The 18112-nt window shown below is 32.3% G+C and overlaps 4 protein-coding genes across 6 annotated transcripts; all 4 read right to left on the reverse strand.

Moving 5' to 3' along the window:
- Window positions 1-2947: 2947 nt before the first annotated feature.
- On the reverse strand, window positions 2948-3841 carry LOC131668168 (large ribosomal subunit protein mL42). Its single transcript, XM_058942097.1, has 2 exons — window positions 3827-3841; window positions 2948-3304 (listed from the first exon to the last, which is right to left on the reverse strand). Exons 1-2 carry the CDS (start codon window positions 3839-3841, stop codon window positions 2948-2950), a joined length of 372 nt encoding a protein of 123 aa, XP_058798080.1.
- Window positions 3842-5535: 1694 nt separating this feature from the next.
- LOC131668091 (RNA-binding protein spenito) lies at window positions 5536-12890 on the reverse strand. Of its 2 annotated transcripts, none has more exons than XM_058941944.1 (2): window positions 12471-12890; window positions 5536-10552 (listed from the first exon to the last, which is right to left on the reverse strand). In XM_058941944.1, exons 1-2 carry the CDS (start codon window positions 12593-12595, stop codon window positions 8377-8379), a joined length of 2301 nt encoding a protein of 766 aa, XP_058797927.1. In that variant the 5' UTR covers window positions 12596-12890; the 3' UTR covers window positions 5536-8376. The 2 variants fall into 2 exon arrangements, with proteins under 2 accessions (XP_058797927.1, XP_058797928.1); XM_058941945.1 differs by having other exon boundaries at window positions 11713-12606.
- A 1464-nt stretch (window positions 12891-14354) lies between these two features.
- On the reverse strand, window positions 14355-15833 carry LOC131668122 (protein D1-like). Its single transcript, XM_058942007.1, has 4 exons — window positions 15718-15833; window positions 15160-15278; window positions 14962-15082; window positions 14355-14884 (listed from the first exon to the last, which is right to left on the reverse strand). The coding sequence occupies exons 1-4, from the start codon at window positions 15758-15760 to the stop codon at window positions 14520-14522; spliced, it is 648 nt and encodes a 215-aa protein (XP_058797990.1). The 5' UTR covers window positions 15761-15833; the 3' UTR covers window positions 14355-14519.
- Window positions 15834-16231: 398 nt separating this feature from the next.
- On the reverse strand, window positions 16232-18112 carry LOC131668120 (protein D2-like). Of its 2 annotated transcripts, none has more exons than XM_058942005.1 (4): window positions 18033-18112; window positions 17572-17681; window positions 17086-17206; window positions 16232-16661 (listed from the first exon to the last, which is right to left on the reverse strand). In XM_058942005.1, the coding sequence occupies exons 1-4, from the start codon at window positions 18049-18051 to the stop codon at window positions 16309-16311; spliced, it is 603 nt and encodes a 200-aa protein (XP_058797988.1). In that variant the 5' UTR covers window positions 18052-18112; the 3' UTR covers window positions 16232-16308. The 2 variants fall into 2 exon arrangements, with proteins under 2 accessions (XP_058797988.1, XP_058797987.1); XM_058942004.1 differs by having other exon boundaries at window positions 17086-17209.

The raw sequence follows: 18112 nt of genomic DNA on the forward strand, positions 1-18112 counted from the left end.
TTTGCAATTGGAATACATATAACAGTGCTCATGTGTGGGGACCACCCGATCGGGAGCCAAAAGATGCCGCCTCCGCATTCCACGTTGCGCGAGTTCAGCGACCTACCTTTTTTTTTTATTTAATCTCGTTCTTTTTCTTTAGAAGCAGTGGTAACGGCGTCAAGCGGTTAGAATCCTTCCAAGCAAGTGTCGATCGACGGCTGAGGGCCTCACGGAGGCAGCTAAGACAGGACTCTCACGACGTTGACTCTGTTACTCGCTCGGAAGAGTTTCGCGCGTCGACTGGCGCAGGCGATCGCAGCAGTAGCAGCAGCAGCGACGACGACGATGGCACGGCTTCCCCTTTCCTGTGCGCGCGAGAGGCTTTTACCGTTGGTCCTCGCAAGAGAGTCACTCACCTGAGCGAGCGAGCGAGAGAGAGAGAGAGAGAGAGAGAGAGAGAGAGAGAGAGAGAGAGAGAGAGAAGGCTGGTTTAAGCGAAGCGCACGAAGAATGAGCAGCCATAGGCCGACCCTCCAGCGACTAACGGACACGACACCGAATTTTCTCGCTTAACGCGCAAAGCCAAGCAATCGAGTCCAATGTATCCTTCCCTTCTTCCTTCTTCTTCACTTCTCTCCTCGTCATCGTCGGCGCGCTTGAAGCTTTCTTCGTAACCTCCTTTTCACCATCGTATCGCAGGCTCCTGCACGGCACCACCACAGCCGACCCAGGACTATGAGTCACTTGGGAATTTTCAGTGATTTCTCGATCGACATCTACTTTCCATAATAGCCTGTCTTACCGTTTTCTTTGCGTAATAGTTTGAAGTGTATAGTAGTTTTGTTGTAAAGAGTGATCATCCCGAATCTCGAGAGATGATATATTGACCTATAGCTTCAGGATGCCGATGCTTTGCTTGTACGAAACATGTAGTCGATTATGATATATGTCACCTGTCGATTTTCATCAATGCGCTGGTACAACTGCTTCATCATTCAAATCAAGTTTTCTTGAACATACATTTGTTTTCTTAATTATTATAGTTCAAAATATTTAGTACAATGCAGTATAACTATATCTATTGAAGACTGCGCAATAAAAATATTAAACAAAACTTTTTTTTCTGGTGCAGTAGATAAAAGTTTCATATTTTACAAAATATTGATATTTTAAATTAATGAGTGTGACTATTTTTTTTACATTGTACTTTGCAATCGAATTGCTAAAATTTAAATTAAAACTTTAAGTTTTAGGTATCAGTTCACCTCACGTCAGTGGTTCGATAAAAAATACGTAAATATATACATTATTTAAGTCGACATTATGTTTACTATACCTTAAAACTATTTGTATGTGTTAGTTTTTAAAATTTGTAAGCTCTAAGCGCGTATTTTATTATTATCAGTGTACGTTATGTATACAACTATCCAAGTATTATAACTAATATTTTTTCAAAAGTTTTTGGAATTTGTTAAGGGGATCAGATAATGTCAAACAGTAAAAATTGAAGATTTTCTGTGAGCTTGAGAAAACCGTTCTAATAAAAATATCGTCATGAAATATTTCTTTCTTAAAGTACTCAAAATAAGCTATAATTTTATTGGTCATAAGTTTAAAAATTTTAAAGATACGTCTTTAAATTTTTGTTAAAGCGATTTTTATATGAAACGATATAGAAAAATTTTAATTGCCACAGTTTAACATAATTAAATAGCCCCTTAATTAATAAACTTAAATTAAAAATACGTTATTTTAAAATAATAACGATACAACCATTCGGAATTAAATAGTTTTTTTCTAATTTGAATACCTTTTTCAGGAGTTAGTTGTAATATTTTAATTATGAAAAGATCAGGAAAGTAATTAGATCACTAAGGGGTCAAGAGCTATGAGTAATTCACATAGCAATGATTATTTTCAGGTCATAGAAAATTACTTTTATCACATAATAATGCGTTCTTTTACTATTGTCCTTCACAATAAATTAAATTAAAAATCGTTTCGTTAACAAACACATTAATATAAATACAAAAACTGTCATTGTAAGTAATAAAAAAGAAAATATCAACCAGATTAAAAAAATAAAAAATAGATTAATTATCTGTAACCTGTTTGAAATCTAACGATTTAATTTATTCATGAGCACTCTAAAAATTGAATGAACATTTATACAACTGAACTAGATATATACTCTATTGGAAAATAATAAAATTTAGATACGAGAATGAATCTTTTAATTGTGTGTATTCTTGAATCAAATTTAACTAGTTTAATTATACTATAACTGATTTCATTTTTATTGGATAAAATCAAGACTTGATTTGGCTTTGAACTTTATCACTTGCAATTTAATTGTTTCATATTAACTTATGAATACTCATTTTTTTTAAAAAACCAAAATTGAATTAATTTACTAGAACAGTATAAAATTTATTCATTTTGTTTAGTGCCAAGAGATCTTTTTGTTAGCTTTACAATAACAGTTCTAATGATATGAGAAATATTTAAATAAATTAGAATAATTTTCTTAAATTTCATTTAATTTTTCCTACATTACTTCAATTCTATTTTTAAGACGACAAAATCTATTATGATTGAAAGTATGTTATACAATAACATTGATTGCTATATGAACTGTATATTTATAATTATTATCCTTTTTGCACATACATTTTATAGTGTTCAAAAATAGAGCACTACTTGCCTAATAGCTATAAATCTGATTTTCTTTGATTGGTTTACAAATACGTACAAATAAATCAATGTAACAATACATTACATGTATTGTTACATTAATGTAAATTAATATATTGTTACATTAATGTAAATTATTGAAAATATTATAAACATTGCAAAGATATGAAAAACTTTCAATTGAAATAGTTAAACTCATATAATTTTCAAAAATATTCAAATATTTTACCAAAAAAATATAAGTTCACCTACGTAATAATTTACATAAAATTTATAAATATGGCCTATCTGGTACTGTTTTTTTAGCTTTTTTATCTCTAGCTCTAGGGTACCACTGATGTTTACAAGTATATGTTATTTTAGCTAGTTCTTCAGGTATCAAATCATCTCTTCTAGGACGAAACATTTTTCTCACTTCAGTATCTCCCACCTTCAAAACAGATTCAGGCTCTGGTTGCTTTTCGGGTAATGGTTTTGAATACTTATATGGAAACGGTTGCTCTGGATGCCAACAAACTACCATAATATCATCCATAAACACTACTAATTCAGAAGGTAATTTTGTGCCATAAGCACGAGTAAGAGAATGCTGGTACAGAGACCTGAATAATCTTACGTTAAGATTCATCTGTAAAATAAAATGGAACTTATATTTATATCAATAAGGACCTGTTAATATTGTAAATTTTTTATTTAAAATTTGAATAGCTATGAATAATTATTGAATTAAATTTTTATAAATGATATTTTGTTATAACTCAAAAATATTTATTATCAGTATTTATAAGCAACTCACCGTAACTAATTTATCATTCACTTAGTTTCATGTGGATTAATTTACATTCAATACCTATCTTGAGATCTTAAGTAAATATTGTTGGAGTAATAGAATGATTTTCTAACCTAAAAATTAGAATGTCCGACTAACAGAAAGGTTCGTTTTCATTGAAATTCCTATAAAAAAAAAAGTCCGTCCAGAACACCAACCGCTAAAATTGACCATGTCAGTTACTTATTAGGCCCTCGCCCCATATGCTCATACGCGCGCGTACGAGGACGTGCAAACGCGTACAAATCGCTAAAAATTTAGATAGTGCCAACAACAGAAAGTTACTACTATTCCTCGCATGCCCCAAACGAACACACTTACTCCCGGAACAAACATATCAACCTTGAATAATATAGTATTATGATACGTTTGTTCCGGGAGTAAGTGTGTTCGTTTGGGGCATGCGAGGAATAGTAGTAACTTTCTGTTGTTGGCACTATCAAAATTTTTAGCGATTTGTACGCGTTTGTACACCCTCGTACGCGTGTTATGTGCATATGTGGCAAGGGCCTTACTTTAATTTAACTTTACTAACGGTCACTGTTATTCCACATGGGATGAAAAAATTTAGCGGGAAAATCTATGAAAATCGAATCAGAAAAGTTATAGTTAAACGTGAATTATAAGGGTAGCAAAAGTAATTAATAATTACATGCAATTTAATTTTCGTTAATAAAAAAATTCCAAAAGTGTACACTCCCATCGTTAGAAATTAAATTTGCGTACAACGTTTTAATACGCCGTTTATAGAAATAAATGTGTTTAATTGTTAGCAAAGGTCACGCCAAATTTTTTTTTATTCAGTCAAAATATCATTATAAACATCCGTTATAAAGAAATGAATATTATTTCTCATCATACAGTGACACATGCACATGAAAGATTATAGAATGTAACGTAGACTTAAGAAGTACTGCGTTCTGAAAAGAATTGTACCTATAAATATGCGTTATTTTTCAAATATCCAACAATGTCAATTACTTTAGCATAGACAACATCTTTCCCAAGAATGCCAGCGTAAGAGATGTAGTAATAAGGTTGGATTAATTTTTCAATAACTAATAATTTTAAATACTTATTTGGGTTGGGTTAAAAAAATTCATTTCTAACAAATAGTTAACATTGACAGTTATCCTAGAAAATAACCTAGTTTGATTAATTAATCGGGGTTGTTTTATGGATCTAACGAATAGTTTTTATTGAGGGAACAATTCCTCTTGAGAGTATATGTATATACTGTCCCACAAAAGGGTAGATGATCTATGTTACCGACTGATCTTTCAGATGGATAAATGTATATCGTAATAAAATATATCTATTCTTTAATAGATGGTTATAACAATATTTTGATTGAATAAGAAAATTAGGCGTGATTTTTGCTAACGATTCAACACATTCATTTCTTTAAAATCCGTATTTAAATACTATGCAAATTAAATATTTTATAAATTAGGCGTGTTCATCTTTTGGAATTTTTTATTAATAAAAACTAAATTACGCGGAATTATTAATGAGTTTTGCTATCCTTGCTAATTACGTAGTTTTTATAAAATGTTCGCGGGTCAGTTTTTCTCGATTTCCTGTAAAGTTACCTCATCCTAGGCTTTATCGGCAATCAGCCATTGCAACTACTATAAAGTGCTTAAGGTTTCATGTAAAAATGCCGTACTTGGCGTTTCAATCAAACCAGATTATTTTACATTTATAAATAAGTAACCCTTCTTAAAAATGTAATCAACTGAAACGAACTAATGAATATCTTATTTAAGTAGTTTTTACCGTGGATCTGCATTATCTTTACATGTCAGTTTGCATTAAATTTTCAACTAAATAACCTTAAAGCACTAAATTCGTTAATGATATATTATACAATTTTCTTTAAATTAAAAAATAGATAATTAGTTTTATTTAAATTTTTATGAAATATAAACTACCTAAAAATATATTTTCACTAAAAATTGATCAGGGGTTATAAAGAAAAATAAAAGACAATAATTAATATTTGATTTTTTATTTGTTATGACGTTTTTATTTATATTATCTTACAACTCTGTAATTCTTCAGCTTTTTCCATTGAAATACCTATCTGAAAAATAAAAACATTCTTAATTCTAATACTCACCTACAATGACTTTAGCACAATTTTTCAACCAGGTTACCATAACGAATAATACGCAGGAAAATATTGTACATACATAAAAAATTTAATTGTCACTGAAAACCTCACTATCACAAAAGTTTTTGATTTGAAGATTCAGCCTTAAGACTGTCATTTTTAATATAAAACTAAAATGCAATCTAGTTCATATTATTGTCTTTATAGTAATCCGCGATTTTAGAAAAGTTGGTCTTTCTTGTCATTACACTAATTCATTTAACACAATCCACAGATTTCACCAAAACTTGAATAAACTAAGTCAAAGGAAAATGATAGATTATTACTCTCACATAGACCAAAAATAAAATGCTTATTTATACAAAAAAATTTATCCAATCTATTCACAACACCTTAACTTTCACTCATTTCAATTAAAACTAACTAAGAAAAATTTGCAAAACAAATATTCTTGGAAAACTATTTGAACTATTATTGACTCAGCTTTTATCTTATATTTAATTCTACTTAGGATGATTTTATTAAATTGATTGACATACTGCGGGAATAAATGTTGAGAAAAAAAACACATTGGTTTATTTTTATCTGCATAACGGCATCTATTTTTCCAGATCACCAATTACACTCATAACCACTGCACCTTTTATCGATAATGAATATGGCAATAGACTTCCATCATTTTCCAAAACACTTGAAAAAAATTAGGCAATTGAGATAGAAAAAATTGCTATATACTCAGAAATGAGGCCACAATCACTTTTTTACATCACTATACACATTTTATACTTTTTTTCTCAGTTACCACACAGCACTGTCTTTTGTCCTGTTTCACTAAACCTTATTCTGTTTTCTTATATTTCACACCTGTAAGAGAATTGTCAGAACTTCTATTTTTAATTATTTTACAATCGTTGTTTACAGTTTCATATTGCATAATTTACAATGATTATTCAGACATGATTTGCATTAAGATGATACATATACCAATTCATTTTTCTATTGATCTGAAAACAGTGGGACGTTGATTATATTCCAAAAAAAAAAATTACAATTATTAATTTCTAAGTTTACATTTTTATTCAAATCTTCACTATTTCATATGGGATATACTGCGTTGTTTAGTGAAGTTTTTAAACGTGTAATATATTTAATTAAAATTGCATTAGTAGTTATGAATCAAAGTGGTACAAATTTTTATTATGAAAAAAAAAATTAATTTAATTTTTATAAATTAGAAAAGATTGAAAATAAAATACCAAGGTTCAGTGAAGGTAAAATTATTACAAATTAATAATTAATTTTGCTTCAATATTAAATACTTGCTTAATTCTCAAAATAGATAATGTAAATCACGACGAATAAATCAATATAAGAGGACTTTTCATATTTTTTACCAATAACATTCAAGTAATCTTATCATTAAGAGGTTTCACAATTGTCGCAAACGACGATAAAACACTATTTATGCTTATTTTCTTATTTATTATGTTAATCTAAAACTACACAATAGTCGTTCATAAAAAACACGTATATCGAATTAATTTGATTATTTTCTAGAATTTTTTATGAATATTGATAAACTAATCAGCTTTATATGAAAATAGATGTATAAATACGCGCTGAATAAAATAAAATGAATACAAGAAAATTGAATAAGCTATTTAATGCGAAAAGTATTATTGCTCAGTGAAATTTGTAGAAAACTTACAAAAATAAAGATAATGTACAGCAGTAAGTTCTAGCGAAGATATTATATTACAGATATTGTCATGAATAAATAATTTTGCATATTAATGTAGCAATAATACTTTTCATTATTAAGAATATTTTATAATCTAAAAAAAATTTCGAAATCATTCATGAGTATAGTGTACAAATGTCATAGACAATGTCCCGTTGTCATAGAAATGATTCGACAATTTCATAATGATTCATAAGGTACGAATTTAGATATTTTTCAACTTAAATGAAAAATAAACTGAAAATCGTGGTCATATTATTGGAGAGAACACCTGATAACAATAATTTATCGTGTAATCAGAAATTAAAGATTTTTCAAACTTTAAAATAAATGTGTACATAATTTTGTTCGTACATAATTGTAGAAGCATAGACAATTTATCATTTCTATACTTATATTATAATAATTATAAGTGAACAAAAATGGTGTGATCATATAAGTATTATAATGCTACAAATGTAGACATATCAAGAATTCTGTAATTTATTTTTACTCATCAAATTTCATTGAGTGTTCTTCATTACAAACTAAGATTAGATACTCAATTGCAAAAAAGCAATCATTCATTAAAACTTAGATTGTTCATAACATAGGATGATCAATTCTAATCTTTAAAATATCAAATGCAGTCATACATTAGTTCAAAGAAGAAAGATAATCGTTTCCTATACGAATTTCAAAACTTCAAAATTGCATAGAACAAATCACTTAGTTTGAAAAGTTCATTTGTTAGTTTTTGAAACTTTGCAAACAAGTAACTAGTATTTCTGGACTACGAAAAACTTTTCCAAGAGAATAATACATATTCCAAATTTTCAATAGACTTCTGTAAAATATATATTTATCCTCTTTGTTAGTTTAAAAATTAATACCAGCCGACTATTAAGAGGTTTTAAATTCGTATCGAACGTGTCTTTTATCCGTAGAATCCGCTATCGAAAAAGTTGACCACATCCAAAATATATCCCTCACGCTCAGTTGCACCCTAAAACTTATCTTGAAAGAAAATGGAGCTTAAGCACTACCACCCTTGACGACGACAATGACAAGATGGTCTTCCTTGAGTCCGTCTTCACTGAGATTAGGGCAGGTGCGTTTGAGTAGTTCTGTAGAGAATGCGCAAGGTGGAAAAGCGTACAGTACCCCGGTGCTCTCCGTATCTTTATTCAGCAATGAGATCACGCCAGCAGCTTCTTTCTGCTTAAGGTAAGAGACGAGGTTTCTAAGCGGGCGCGTTTGCACATTGGCATCTTCATTGGTGATGGCTGTTGTCGATCCAGCAAGACCAAGGAATATGGCATGAGCACTCGAGGTCTGGATACGCTTTGACACATCATCCAGCTTGGGTTGGTCAAGGCGTAATCTCTGAGTGATACGAAGCATGTGCTTGCCTTCCTCATCCTTCATGAGTGCGTCGATGATGTCCATGTCACCATCAGTCAGATGAAATTTAGCCGGAAACAGCGAGTTCTTCAGAATGAGTGCGCCTTGCCATACAGCCAAAGATTTTCTCGCCACATCAGTTAGTGTCCGAGAGGTATTGAGCATACCGCCGCCACCTCTGGCATTCTCCGAGTCAGAGTCCGAATCAACAGGTCTCCTGCGTGGTGATCTGGAGCGAGAACGATCAACTCCTGGCTCTCTAGATGACGAACGTCTGATTCTGCCAGCATCATAGTCGTCTGGGCGTCTTCCACTTGACCAGTCACTTTCTTCACGAGGATAACCTTCAGGATACGACCCACGGTAAGCGCCTCTTCGCCCACCTCGGCTTTCGTGCCATGTGGCAGATCCTCTTCCTCTGAATCCGCGAGATCCATATGCAAACTCACCCTCCGCAGCGTAAGGATCATAACCCGCTTCATATTCGACTGGACGTGGTCGAAATTCACCACCTTCCTCGGAGAATGGTCTAGCTTTGTAACCAGGACTCGGGGTGACGTCAGCGAAGTCCACACGCAGACGTCTATCTGGACCACCCAGCGGGAATCCCCGCATTTCCTTTACGGCAAATTGTGCGGCATCAATCGAGTCATACAGAATGTAAGCTGTGCTATCGCCTTTGATATAGTCAATCTTTTTGATTGCTCCAAATCGATCGAACTCGCGCTCTAGCTGAGCAACTGAGGTCCACGGGCCGAGTCCTCCTACCCATATCCTTGTTGTCGGTGTAGCTTTGCCGTAACCAATTTTGCACTGAAACTTGCCGATGTACTGACCGGATAGCTCAACCTTGCAACGATGAGCCATGTCCAAAGTCTGAAAACGCACGAAAGCGTAGGCATTGCCAGTACCAGGTGGTGGTCTCTTGATGTCGATATCGTCGACGATACCGTACTTGCTGAAAATTCTCCGTAGCTCATCTTCGGTAATGTTGATCTCGAGGTTACCAGCAAACAAAGTACGCGTGGCTAAAGGATCGTCTTCGGGCGACACATGGTGCAGATAGTTAGGAAATTTGTCCTTCTTGTTTTCTACTCTTTCAAAGCCGCCGTGCACCGGGTGGCGGACCATCATATGCCTCGGAGGACCATAGTGATGGGGAGGACCTGGATGAACATGAGGTGGTCCATGGTGCAACGGAGGCCTGACAAAATCATGGTGAGGTGGTGGTATGGTATCTCTGCGCAACTCCCTCGGAGGAATACCCACGGGTGGCCCGTACACTCGATCGTAGCGTTCTATTGGCCGATGTCGATCAGTTGGACCTGGTGATCTCGAGTAATATCTATCGTAATCTGGCGGGGAAACGGATCTAGGACGTCTGTAGGTGTCGCTGGTCGGTGGGCGTTCCAACACCGCCTCGACCAGACACAACTTGTCATAGATAGGAATCCTCGGCTTGGCGTACTTAGCATCGCGGGCGTCCTCATGACTACGGAAGCACACATAAGCCACACGCTCGTCAAGGTCATGTGCAATACGAATAGAGAACTCGCCGAATTTTTTGTATTCCCGATATATTGTTTCCTTGATGCTTTCATCGCTCGCTTTAGGGTGAATTGCCGAAACACATAGCACCTTGTAATACCGCTCGGAGGTGACTTCGCGAGTTGGTCTGGCGTACTCTTCACGATGAGATCCGGACTCCAAATAGCGAGAACGAGGTGGGGGTGAAGGTGATCTTGCACCTCTGCTGCGGCGACGGATGCGCTCCGGCGTTATACGCTCGTCACTTGAATCTTCGTATCTGGGAATAAAAAGCTATTTTTAGTGAAGTTTTGTGCTTTGAAAACTAAGTAAACAAAATGAAAGATGCCTTTGCTATTATTTTTATTAATTTATTTGACATTGAAATTATTTTTGTCAAAGACCCTACTTGACAAAAATTTACCAAGAATTAGTTTATATTATAGTTTATAGGTGCATTGTGTATGACTACACATTCTTTAATTTATCAAATATTAGCAATAGTACTATATCTTGTCTAAATCGAATTTATTCTACTAGAAACTTAACCAATGATATTTGACCAATACAGCTAAAAAGTAATAAATAAGATAATATTATGTTCTTTAAATGATTGATAATATTTAATAATATGTAGATTATTGATTGATATCTAATTTAATTAAGTTCTGATATTAAAAGTTAAATTGTATAAAATTAAAAACAAAAAATAACATATTAATTTATCCATGTATACAAATGCTGTATTTCTAATTAACTTTAAGATAAAGTACCAATTTTCAAAATATTTAAGTTTGGTATAAAAAATATTAATACTTAATATAAGACTTATTTAGAACATGTAGACTTGTGCAGAATAATTTGTGCCAACATGTCTAAAGCATGTAGTGCATAGATGACATTGTATAAGTGTACGTTATTTTATAAATATTGATAAAGAATTTTTTAGATATAAGATCATGTTTAATGAACCATATTTAATGATTCCTTAATAATCAAGATTACATGAAATCTATCTATCTCAAGTGAAGCCTTTATTTAACGAAAATAGTTCAGCGTACTATAATCTAATTATGCTACTACTTCAAAAAAATATTGGATTTTAAGAACATCCAATAACCTTTTGTTCGCAGTAATTGAATGATTTGTGATATACTTCAAATACCTTCTAATTTTGTTTATTTTAAACTATAGAGAATTGATTGTTTTTTGCATTGATAATCAATAATAAAAAGCTGATAAATTACAAATCATCAAAAAATAATACCATGAAATGTTTTTCAAAACATTAATTTTTATGAAAACAATGGTCAATTTTTACTGAATAATCTATGTGATAACATTACTTCAAATAGTTTGAATGTGAAAAGTTAGCTTTATAAAATTTTGCTAAATTGTAATGGTGACATCTTAGATGAAAAGATTTGATTGTATACATACTCCATCGAATGTTAATTTCTTTTGTCACAAAACTATGATACCTTTTTTACTTGAAACACAAACTAAGCAAACTTCAATGACATTTGTTTTTTTTTCTTTACAGATTTTAATTCAGTTAACTAACTGAACATAATTGTTGCCAACACTCATGTGTTCTTAGACACTACTTTTCGCCACAAAAATGATAATCACTTACAAGGTCACCAATTTCTAAACTATCTGAACAAAAAAACCACAAGATCAAATTAATTGTTATATTGTGCATTGACCATATGAACAATGAGCACACTTCTACTGTAAAACAGTGAAATTCTCTTCATCAATCACAATTTGATCACTTAATTAAAAAAATCACAAAATTATAACAATATAAACACATCCTCGAAGAAGTAGCCACTGTATTCTCGAAAATTCCGCTGGCTTATACGCGTGTACGTGTACATTGATATATAGGAGCGAAGAGAAGTCGCCTCACACAACACAGAGGGCGAGCAAAATGGTCGTCGAAACTGTACGCTTGAAAACAACGCGCACTCACACACACTCACACAGAGGTATAGACACACACACACACACATCCTATAGAAAACCGATGCTAACCCACCAAGAAAACACTCACCAAATTGAAAAAAATTAATAAGCCAGCAAAATGTACGAGAAAACGAAATTTAAACTACAACTCGTCTGTCGAAGAAGATTCCTTTGTAAAGAACTGAACTGGGCGTCCACAGTGCACATACACGGGCGCACACACTCACCGTCCGATCGATGATCTGCCCCGCTTGACTCGCGGTGGCGGTGAGTCCCGGCTTGAGCTGCGCTTCATGTTGTTTCGTATCTTCACTGTGATCTTATGCCTATCTTCCTTCGAGATTCCAATCATCAACGCTAGTGCTCAGCCACCGTGGACGTTTTCGACGGGGACGTGATTATGACGACGATGATGCACTCTACACACACACAAACGCAATCCACTCGATGTATTTTTCGCGGCTGGATCGAGGTCGTTGCAAGATTATGTGAACTCAAATGAAAACGGTATGGTTTATGAACTTAACGGCGAGTTGACGATAATTCTTCACGTATTTCCTGATAACCTCTTTTGACTGGACAATTGAAGATTAGGACAATGATGCGTGGCTGGTCGAATCTTGCTTTCCCTCATTGGATGCCAGTAGGTGTAGTGGTGCAGCTTATTGTGACTGGTTCTACGTCCTTGGACGTTGCGCAGAACATTGTGCGCCGATCATGTCCGTCACAAAACTAATTGACATTGGTTAGTTACTCTATTGACAATATTGATATTGTCTTTGTGACAGGCAGATTTGCGCGCGCATAATATAATGCGTAGTGTCCAAGTGCGCATGATCAACACCACACGAGTTTATTTAAATAAAAGAAAGAAAAAACCACGAGCTTATTAGAATTCGCTTAGAAAAAGTAATGTGAAAATAATCTCTAAAACAGTTAATTCAAATTTGATGATATACAATGTAAATAATAACTTAATCAAATTAAATTAAAAAAGAATTCAAAAGAACTATTTGATCTCTAAATATATTCAAAAAAAATATAAGACTAAGAATAAGTTAACCGACCGGTGATCGGATCCATATATGATTTTCAACTGTACAGTGTTAAAACACGGCTCTGAGCTGATTGCTAATAAATGTAGTTGCGTCGGAGAAAAAAGCGCGTTCCTTCTAATGCGTTGATAAATCATAGCCCGATTTCTTTCCATCCTGCTTCCGCTGGAGCTCATATATGCAGCAAAATGTTGAAAAAACTTGAAAAAGGCAAATAGAGTCATAAAAGTTGCAGCTAGACAATTATGAGATTTTCGTTGAAGCTACCTGTGTTTCTAAAGGACGGCTTGTAATTAATCGCCTCTCGAATTCATCACGTTTTCAAGTGATCATTTAGTTTATAGATGGTCGTAAGAAAATATCGTAACGGAAATGAGAACTGCGCCGTAGAAAGTTGAATTCAACATTCGCGCAATTGCCTTAACATACATTTATGTACATATTAGGTTGGGATTGGAAAAGCTAGCTTCAGCACCCCTCCCGGCTGGAATCCAAAGCCGTGAGACAGGCTTGCGTTGAAACGCGTCTGTATGTGTTTACATTGAAACTCGTACGAAGACTGTCATTTACATGGTATTTTTATAGTTGTAATTGAACTATTCTATTTGACTACATAAATTATTTAAATACATTGTAAAAGGTTCGTAAACATGTCTTATATATTATATTATATTATATTATATTATTATTATATTGGAGAATGAACAGCTTCCTCGGAGAAGCAATATTTATTGCTGTGTAAAAAATTGTGGTTCTCGAGCTTGCGTCAACAATGAACTTACTTTTCATTTTTATCCATCGCCGACAAAATATATCTACCAAAAAAATATGTTTGGAAACATACAAAAAGTAAATTTGTAACTTATGTGGATCAAAGTTTTGAATATCAAAGGTCCCTTGAAAAGTTTTTGGAACGTGTACTCTAAACATTTTACTGCAGATGATTTTTTCCTAAGTGATAAAAAAATAATTCCACCTGCAATAACTTATTATTTGTTGGGCGTACTATTTTAATTCATTTTTTTTATTGAAGGAAAAATCCAATATTTATTTTTGTATTCTTATGAATTTAACAGTTCAACCCATCTTTCATACATTTATAAAAAGTATGTAGAAAATTAAAATATCACATTTTTCTTTACAAAAAGTCACCTTTGATCGTGATTTAGCATAAGACTCGCACTCATTACAATATATGGATATAGATTACATTCAATAAGGCTAATCAGAATGAACGCGTAAAATTTCTTTATGAAGAATCGGTACATAGTCATCATATTCAACTAAAATAACGTTAGCAGAAATAGGATCTCCTAGATTGTATTTATGGCTAAAGTTCTTCTGTGAAAATCTCAGGCGCATAATTAACGAACGGTTGTGTGACTTTGGTTCATCGAAGTCTAGCTTGCCAGGCTGCTTGTAAAGTGTGTACAAAATTCGATGTTTTCCCGTGTGTATTTGTGGCCCTGAAGGAACGTATTCGGCGATTGTATAAGCTTGCGAGATGTCATTTCCTGGTATGTTCGTTACGAGCCAATGTAACATTTCTCGGTATGCTGGTCTAGATCGCTTTGGCGCATCCAGATCTGAAAATAATAAATCATCAATTGCTTTAAAGTAAATATCTACCAATGCGTACACTCAATCACTTCGAAAAATATACCGGTCATAATGATTGCATAATAACTAGACGGATCGGCATTCCATTCGACTTTCGGCTGATTTTTAATGTTAGTTGGCGTCCATTCCTCGTTAAATTGTATACTTTTATCGTTATATTTGACCTGCAATATCGAACTTGCATCAATACACATAAATGTGCATTAATTTTCTGGATATTATTGTTGGAAATTGAAAATACCGTTAGTAACTCGTTCGGGGACTGACTTATTCCATCAGGCACAACTTCACTTTGTGTAAAATCTGTTGTTAAGTCAGCGGCGATAATACTCAGCCAATATAATAGTAGAGCTATTACAACTATAACATCGGAAAGAACAGATTATCAGATTTTTAAACAAAATATTCTCTACAGTTCATTTCACATATGTACATTCCATTATTGATTACATCTAATTTGATTTAAAAAAAACAAATTTTTTAATTAATCAACCAAGCAATAAAATCTTGTAAGGTATTTCTTTTCAAATTATTTTTCAACTAAAAATTATTATGTGGAATAAAATATAAATTTAAAATTATGCATTGAATAAAATCTTAAATTGTTTTATAATTCTTTTTTAACTTTTTTGTTACCTAGAATCAGTTTATTTATATTACAGTTGTTATTATTAACATAAATTAACAATCAACTTTCATTCAAATGTAGGATTTCATTGTTTTACAAATCTACGTATATTATTATTTTAATGTGAAGTTTGTTAGAACTAAACTACTGAAATGATAAACGTGCACATACTGTCGCCTAATGCGAGCTTCATTTTGACTTTTGTTATAAACATAGACTGTTGATAGCTGTGAGCAAGACAGAACTTTATAAGTTCTGGTAAGCCGCTGTGTTACATAACTCTGCTATTCGTAATGGCATAATCACTTGGTTCAAGATAGTATTTGAAAGTTCTAGCTATCCATCCTAGATTTTTTAAAGTAAATAAAAGGCTTAAAAACTTCCAAAGACAAGTAAGAATTCAATTATAGATGATTAACAAGTTTTTTTTCTAAAATATATATAATATAAATAGCTCATATAATGTTTCGAACTATGTTTGATATCCTTTATGCATGACAATAACATTAATAATTTAGGATAATAGAATGTCCATATTGTTTTAAAAACGCCGAGATTTCTTGTGTTTTATGAGATAACTTCATGATGCATCGCATGTAACCTTGTCGGTATAAATTACGTACATAACAGAGTGCGGTTCCTGTGTTACTTAATCGCCAAATTAATGTGTGGATGAATTAATTTTTGGATTTATGTTGAATTTTCTCTTTATTATTTATTGAAGGATTCAGGGGTATTTTTATTACATCGATGAAGTACATTTCACATGCCAAGATTTTTATAAAACAATGGAACATAATCATCATATTGTGCTTGGAACATATTGCCAGATACCGGATCATTTAAATTATATTTAATAGCAAACTTCCGTAATGAGAAATTCGCTCTACCGTCAAGCGATGTATCACTCATAGGTTTTTCTTCAAAAGTTAGTTTGCCTGGCTGTTGATAGACTGTAAAAATGTATCGATGCAATCCAGTGTCCTTGGGTGGTCCAGCGCCGATATACTTTGCCAGCGTATCACCTTTGGCAAAATCGTTTCCAGGAATATTGACAATAGCCCAATGAAGGAATTCACGCATTTGTGGATTTTCACGACTTGGAGCATCCGGATCTGAATGTATAAGTCGTATTATAATGAGTAAAATATTTTGAATGTTAAATAAAATCATTTTAGTAAACACTGAGAATTATTGATCCACTACATAAGTAATGTACCAATGATTGGTCTTAGTTTAAATTATCAGGGCAAATATTAGTAAGGTTCTAGTGATATAAAATTTTTATACGAATGAACAGAAAAGTATGTAAATTTAGATATTTTAAATCAAATAAAATTAATAACATTAATAGTCGAGTTATTAAAACTACGTTATATTTTTTAAAAGTCGTTTTAAAATAATAATATAAAATAATTTTCTCTTCATGAAAAAATGTTTTAACTTGGAATCATTCGAAGAAATCGAAATAAAATGAATTCCATTATTAGTATTGTAATGTATGACTATCTCTATAGAAGAGAAACTAGTTTTGTTTACCGTTCAAAATGAGTGTATAAAATTTTGAAGAATCGAAATTCCATTCAATAAGCGGTGCATCTTTTACTTCACTTGGCGTTAGCTCTTTTCCTAATTCTACTTTTTTATTGTTATAAGAAATCTGCTGAAATGAAGAAAAAATGAGATATTATAATATTTTTAAGTACATTGAATTCATGTTCCATGAAACATGCTGTTATTATATTGAAACTTTCAAATTATTATGGAAATAATTTTGTTTCTTATAAAACAAATAAAAAATTGATTGAATTTTTACATATTCGTTTGAATTAAATAATATGGCTAAGAGCGAAAATTGTGTTAATATAAATTACATAAATATCTCTTATAATAAGGTAATTTTATAATTAGCATTAAATTTGCAGTAATATTAGCATACATTTAAGCATCTGTTTTTCTATAAAATTAATGTTTACATATAGGTCATTACATAAATATATAGAACTAATTGAATTTATAAATAACCTGCAAATAGTTGATCGGCGCTTTGTCCAAAACATCAGGAATGATTCTTTCTATTTTATAATCATCGTCAATATCTGCAGTTACAATTCCTAACAAGCAATAGGCGATTCCTGAAAATTTACCATTGTCTACAACTGTTTAAGAATTGTATGGAAAGATTTAGTATAATTATATTTATTTGTAATAATTATATACTAGTACAATAATACAATTCTAAAATATATATATTTTAACACGTTAGTACGTGTGTAATCCATATATATATATATATATATATATATATATATATATATATATATATAAAAACACAAAAATTAAATAGGACAGATGAAAGATCCACCTGGAGTCAACGTATTGAAAAATTACGTACTATATACATTTATTTATCGGTATGAATGGTAACTTTGAATATAGATTCAGACACGACATGATTTAATTTGATCAAAAAAAATTTATCGTACCTGCCGCAAATAGTTTCATTTTAACCCGATGAATGTTTCCTGCAAACTACTAAGCTCTTCGGGATACTTTGTATCAAAAC

This window comes from Phymastichus coffea, unplaced genomic scaffold (assembly GCF_024137745.1).
Source record: "Phymastichus coffea isolate CEN01 unplaced genomic scaffold, Cenicafe_Pcof_1.1 PCOF00074, whole genome shotgun sequence".
NCBI lineage: Eukaryota > Metazoa > Arthropoda > Insecta > Hymenoptera > Eulophidae > Phymastichus > Phymastichus coffea.

Excerpts from the sequence above, each read along its gene's own strand:
- LOC131668091 (XM_058941944.1), bottom strand. The coding sequence starts at position 12,595 with ATGATTGGAATCTCGAAGGAAGATAGGCATAAGATCACAGTGAAGATA. Across the intron at positions 10,553-12,470 it reads GGCAGATCATCGATCGGACG|ATACGAAGATTCAAGTGACG; the intron begins GTGAGTGTGTGC and ends TTTTATTCCCAG.
- LOC131668120 (XM_058942004.1), bottom strand. Across the intron at positions 17,210-17,571 it reads CGCCGATCAACTATTTGCAG|CAGATTTCTTATAACAATAA; the intron begins GTTATTTATAAA and ends TCTTCATTTCAG. Across the intron at positions 16,662-17,085 it reads TTATACACTCATTTTGAACG|ATCCGGATGCTCCAAGTCGT; the intron begins GTAAACAAAACT and ends TTATACATTCAG.
- LOC131668122 (XM_058942007.1), bottom strand. The coding sequence starts at position 15,760 with ATGTTTATAACAAAAGTCAAAATGAAGCTCGCATTAGGCGACA. Across the intron at positions 15,279-15,717 it reads GAAGCTCGCATTAGGCGACA|TTGTAATAGCTCTACTATTA; the intron begins GTATGTGCACGT and ends CCGATGTTATAG. Across the intron at positions 15,083-15,159 it reads CCCCGAACGAGTTACTAACG|GTCAAATATAACGATAAAAG; the intron begins GTATTTTCAATT and ends TCGATATTGCAG.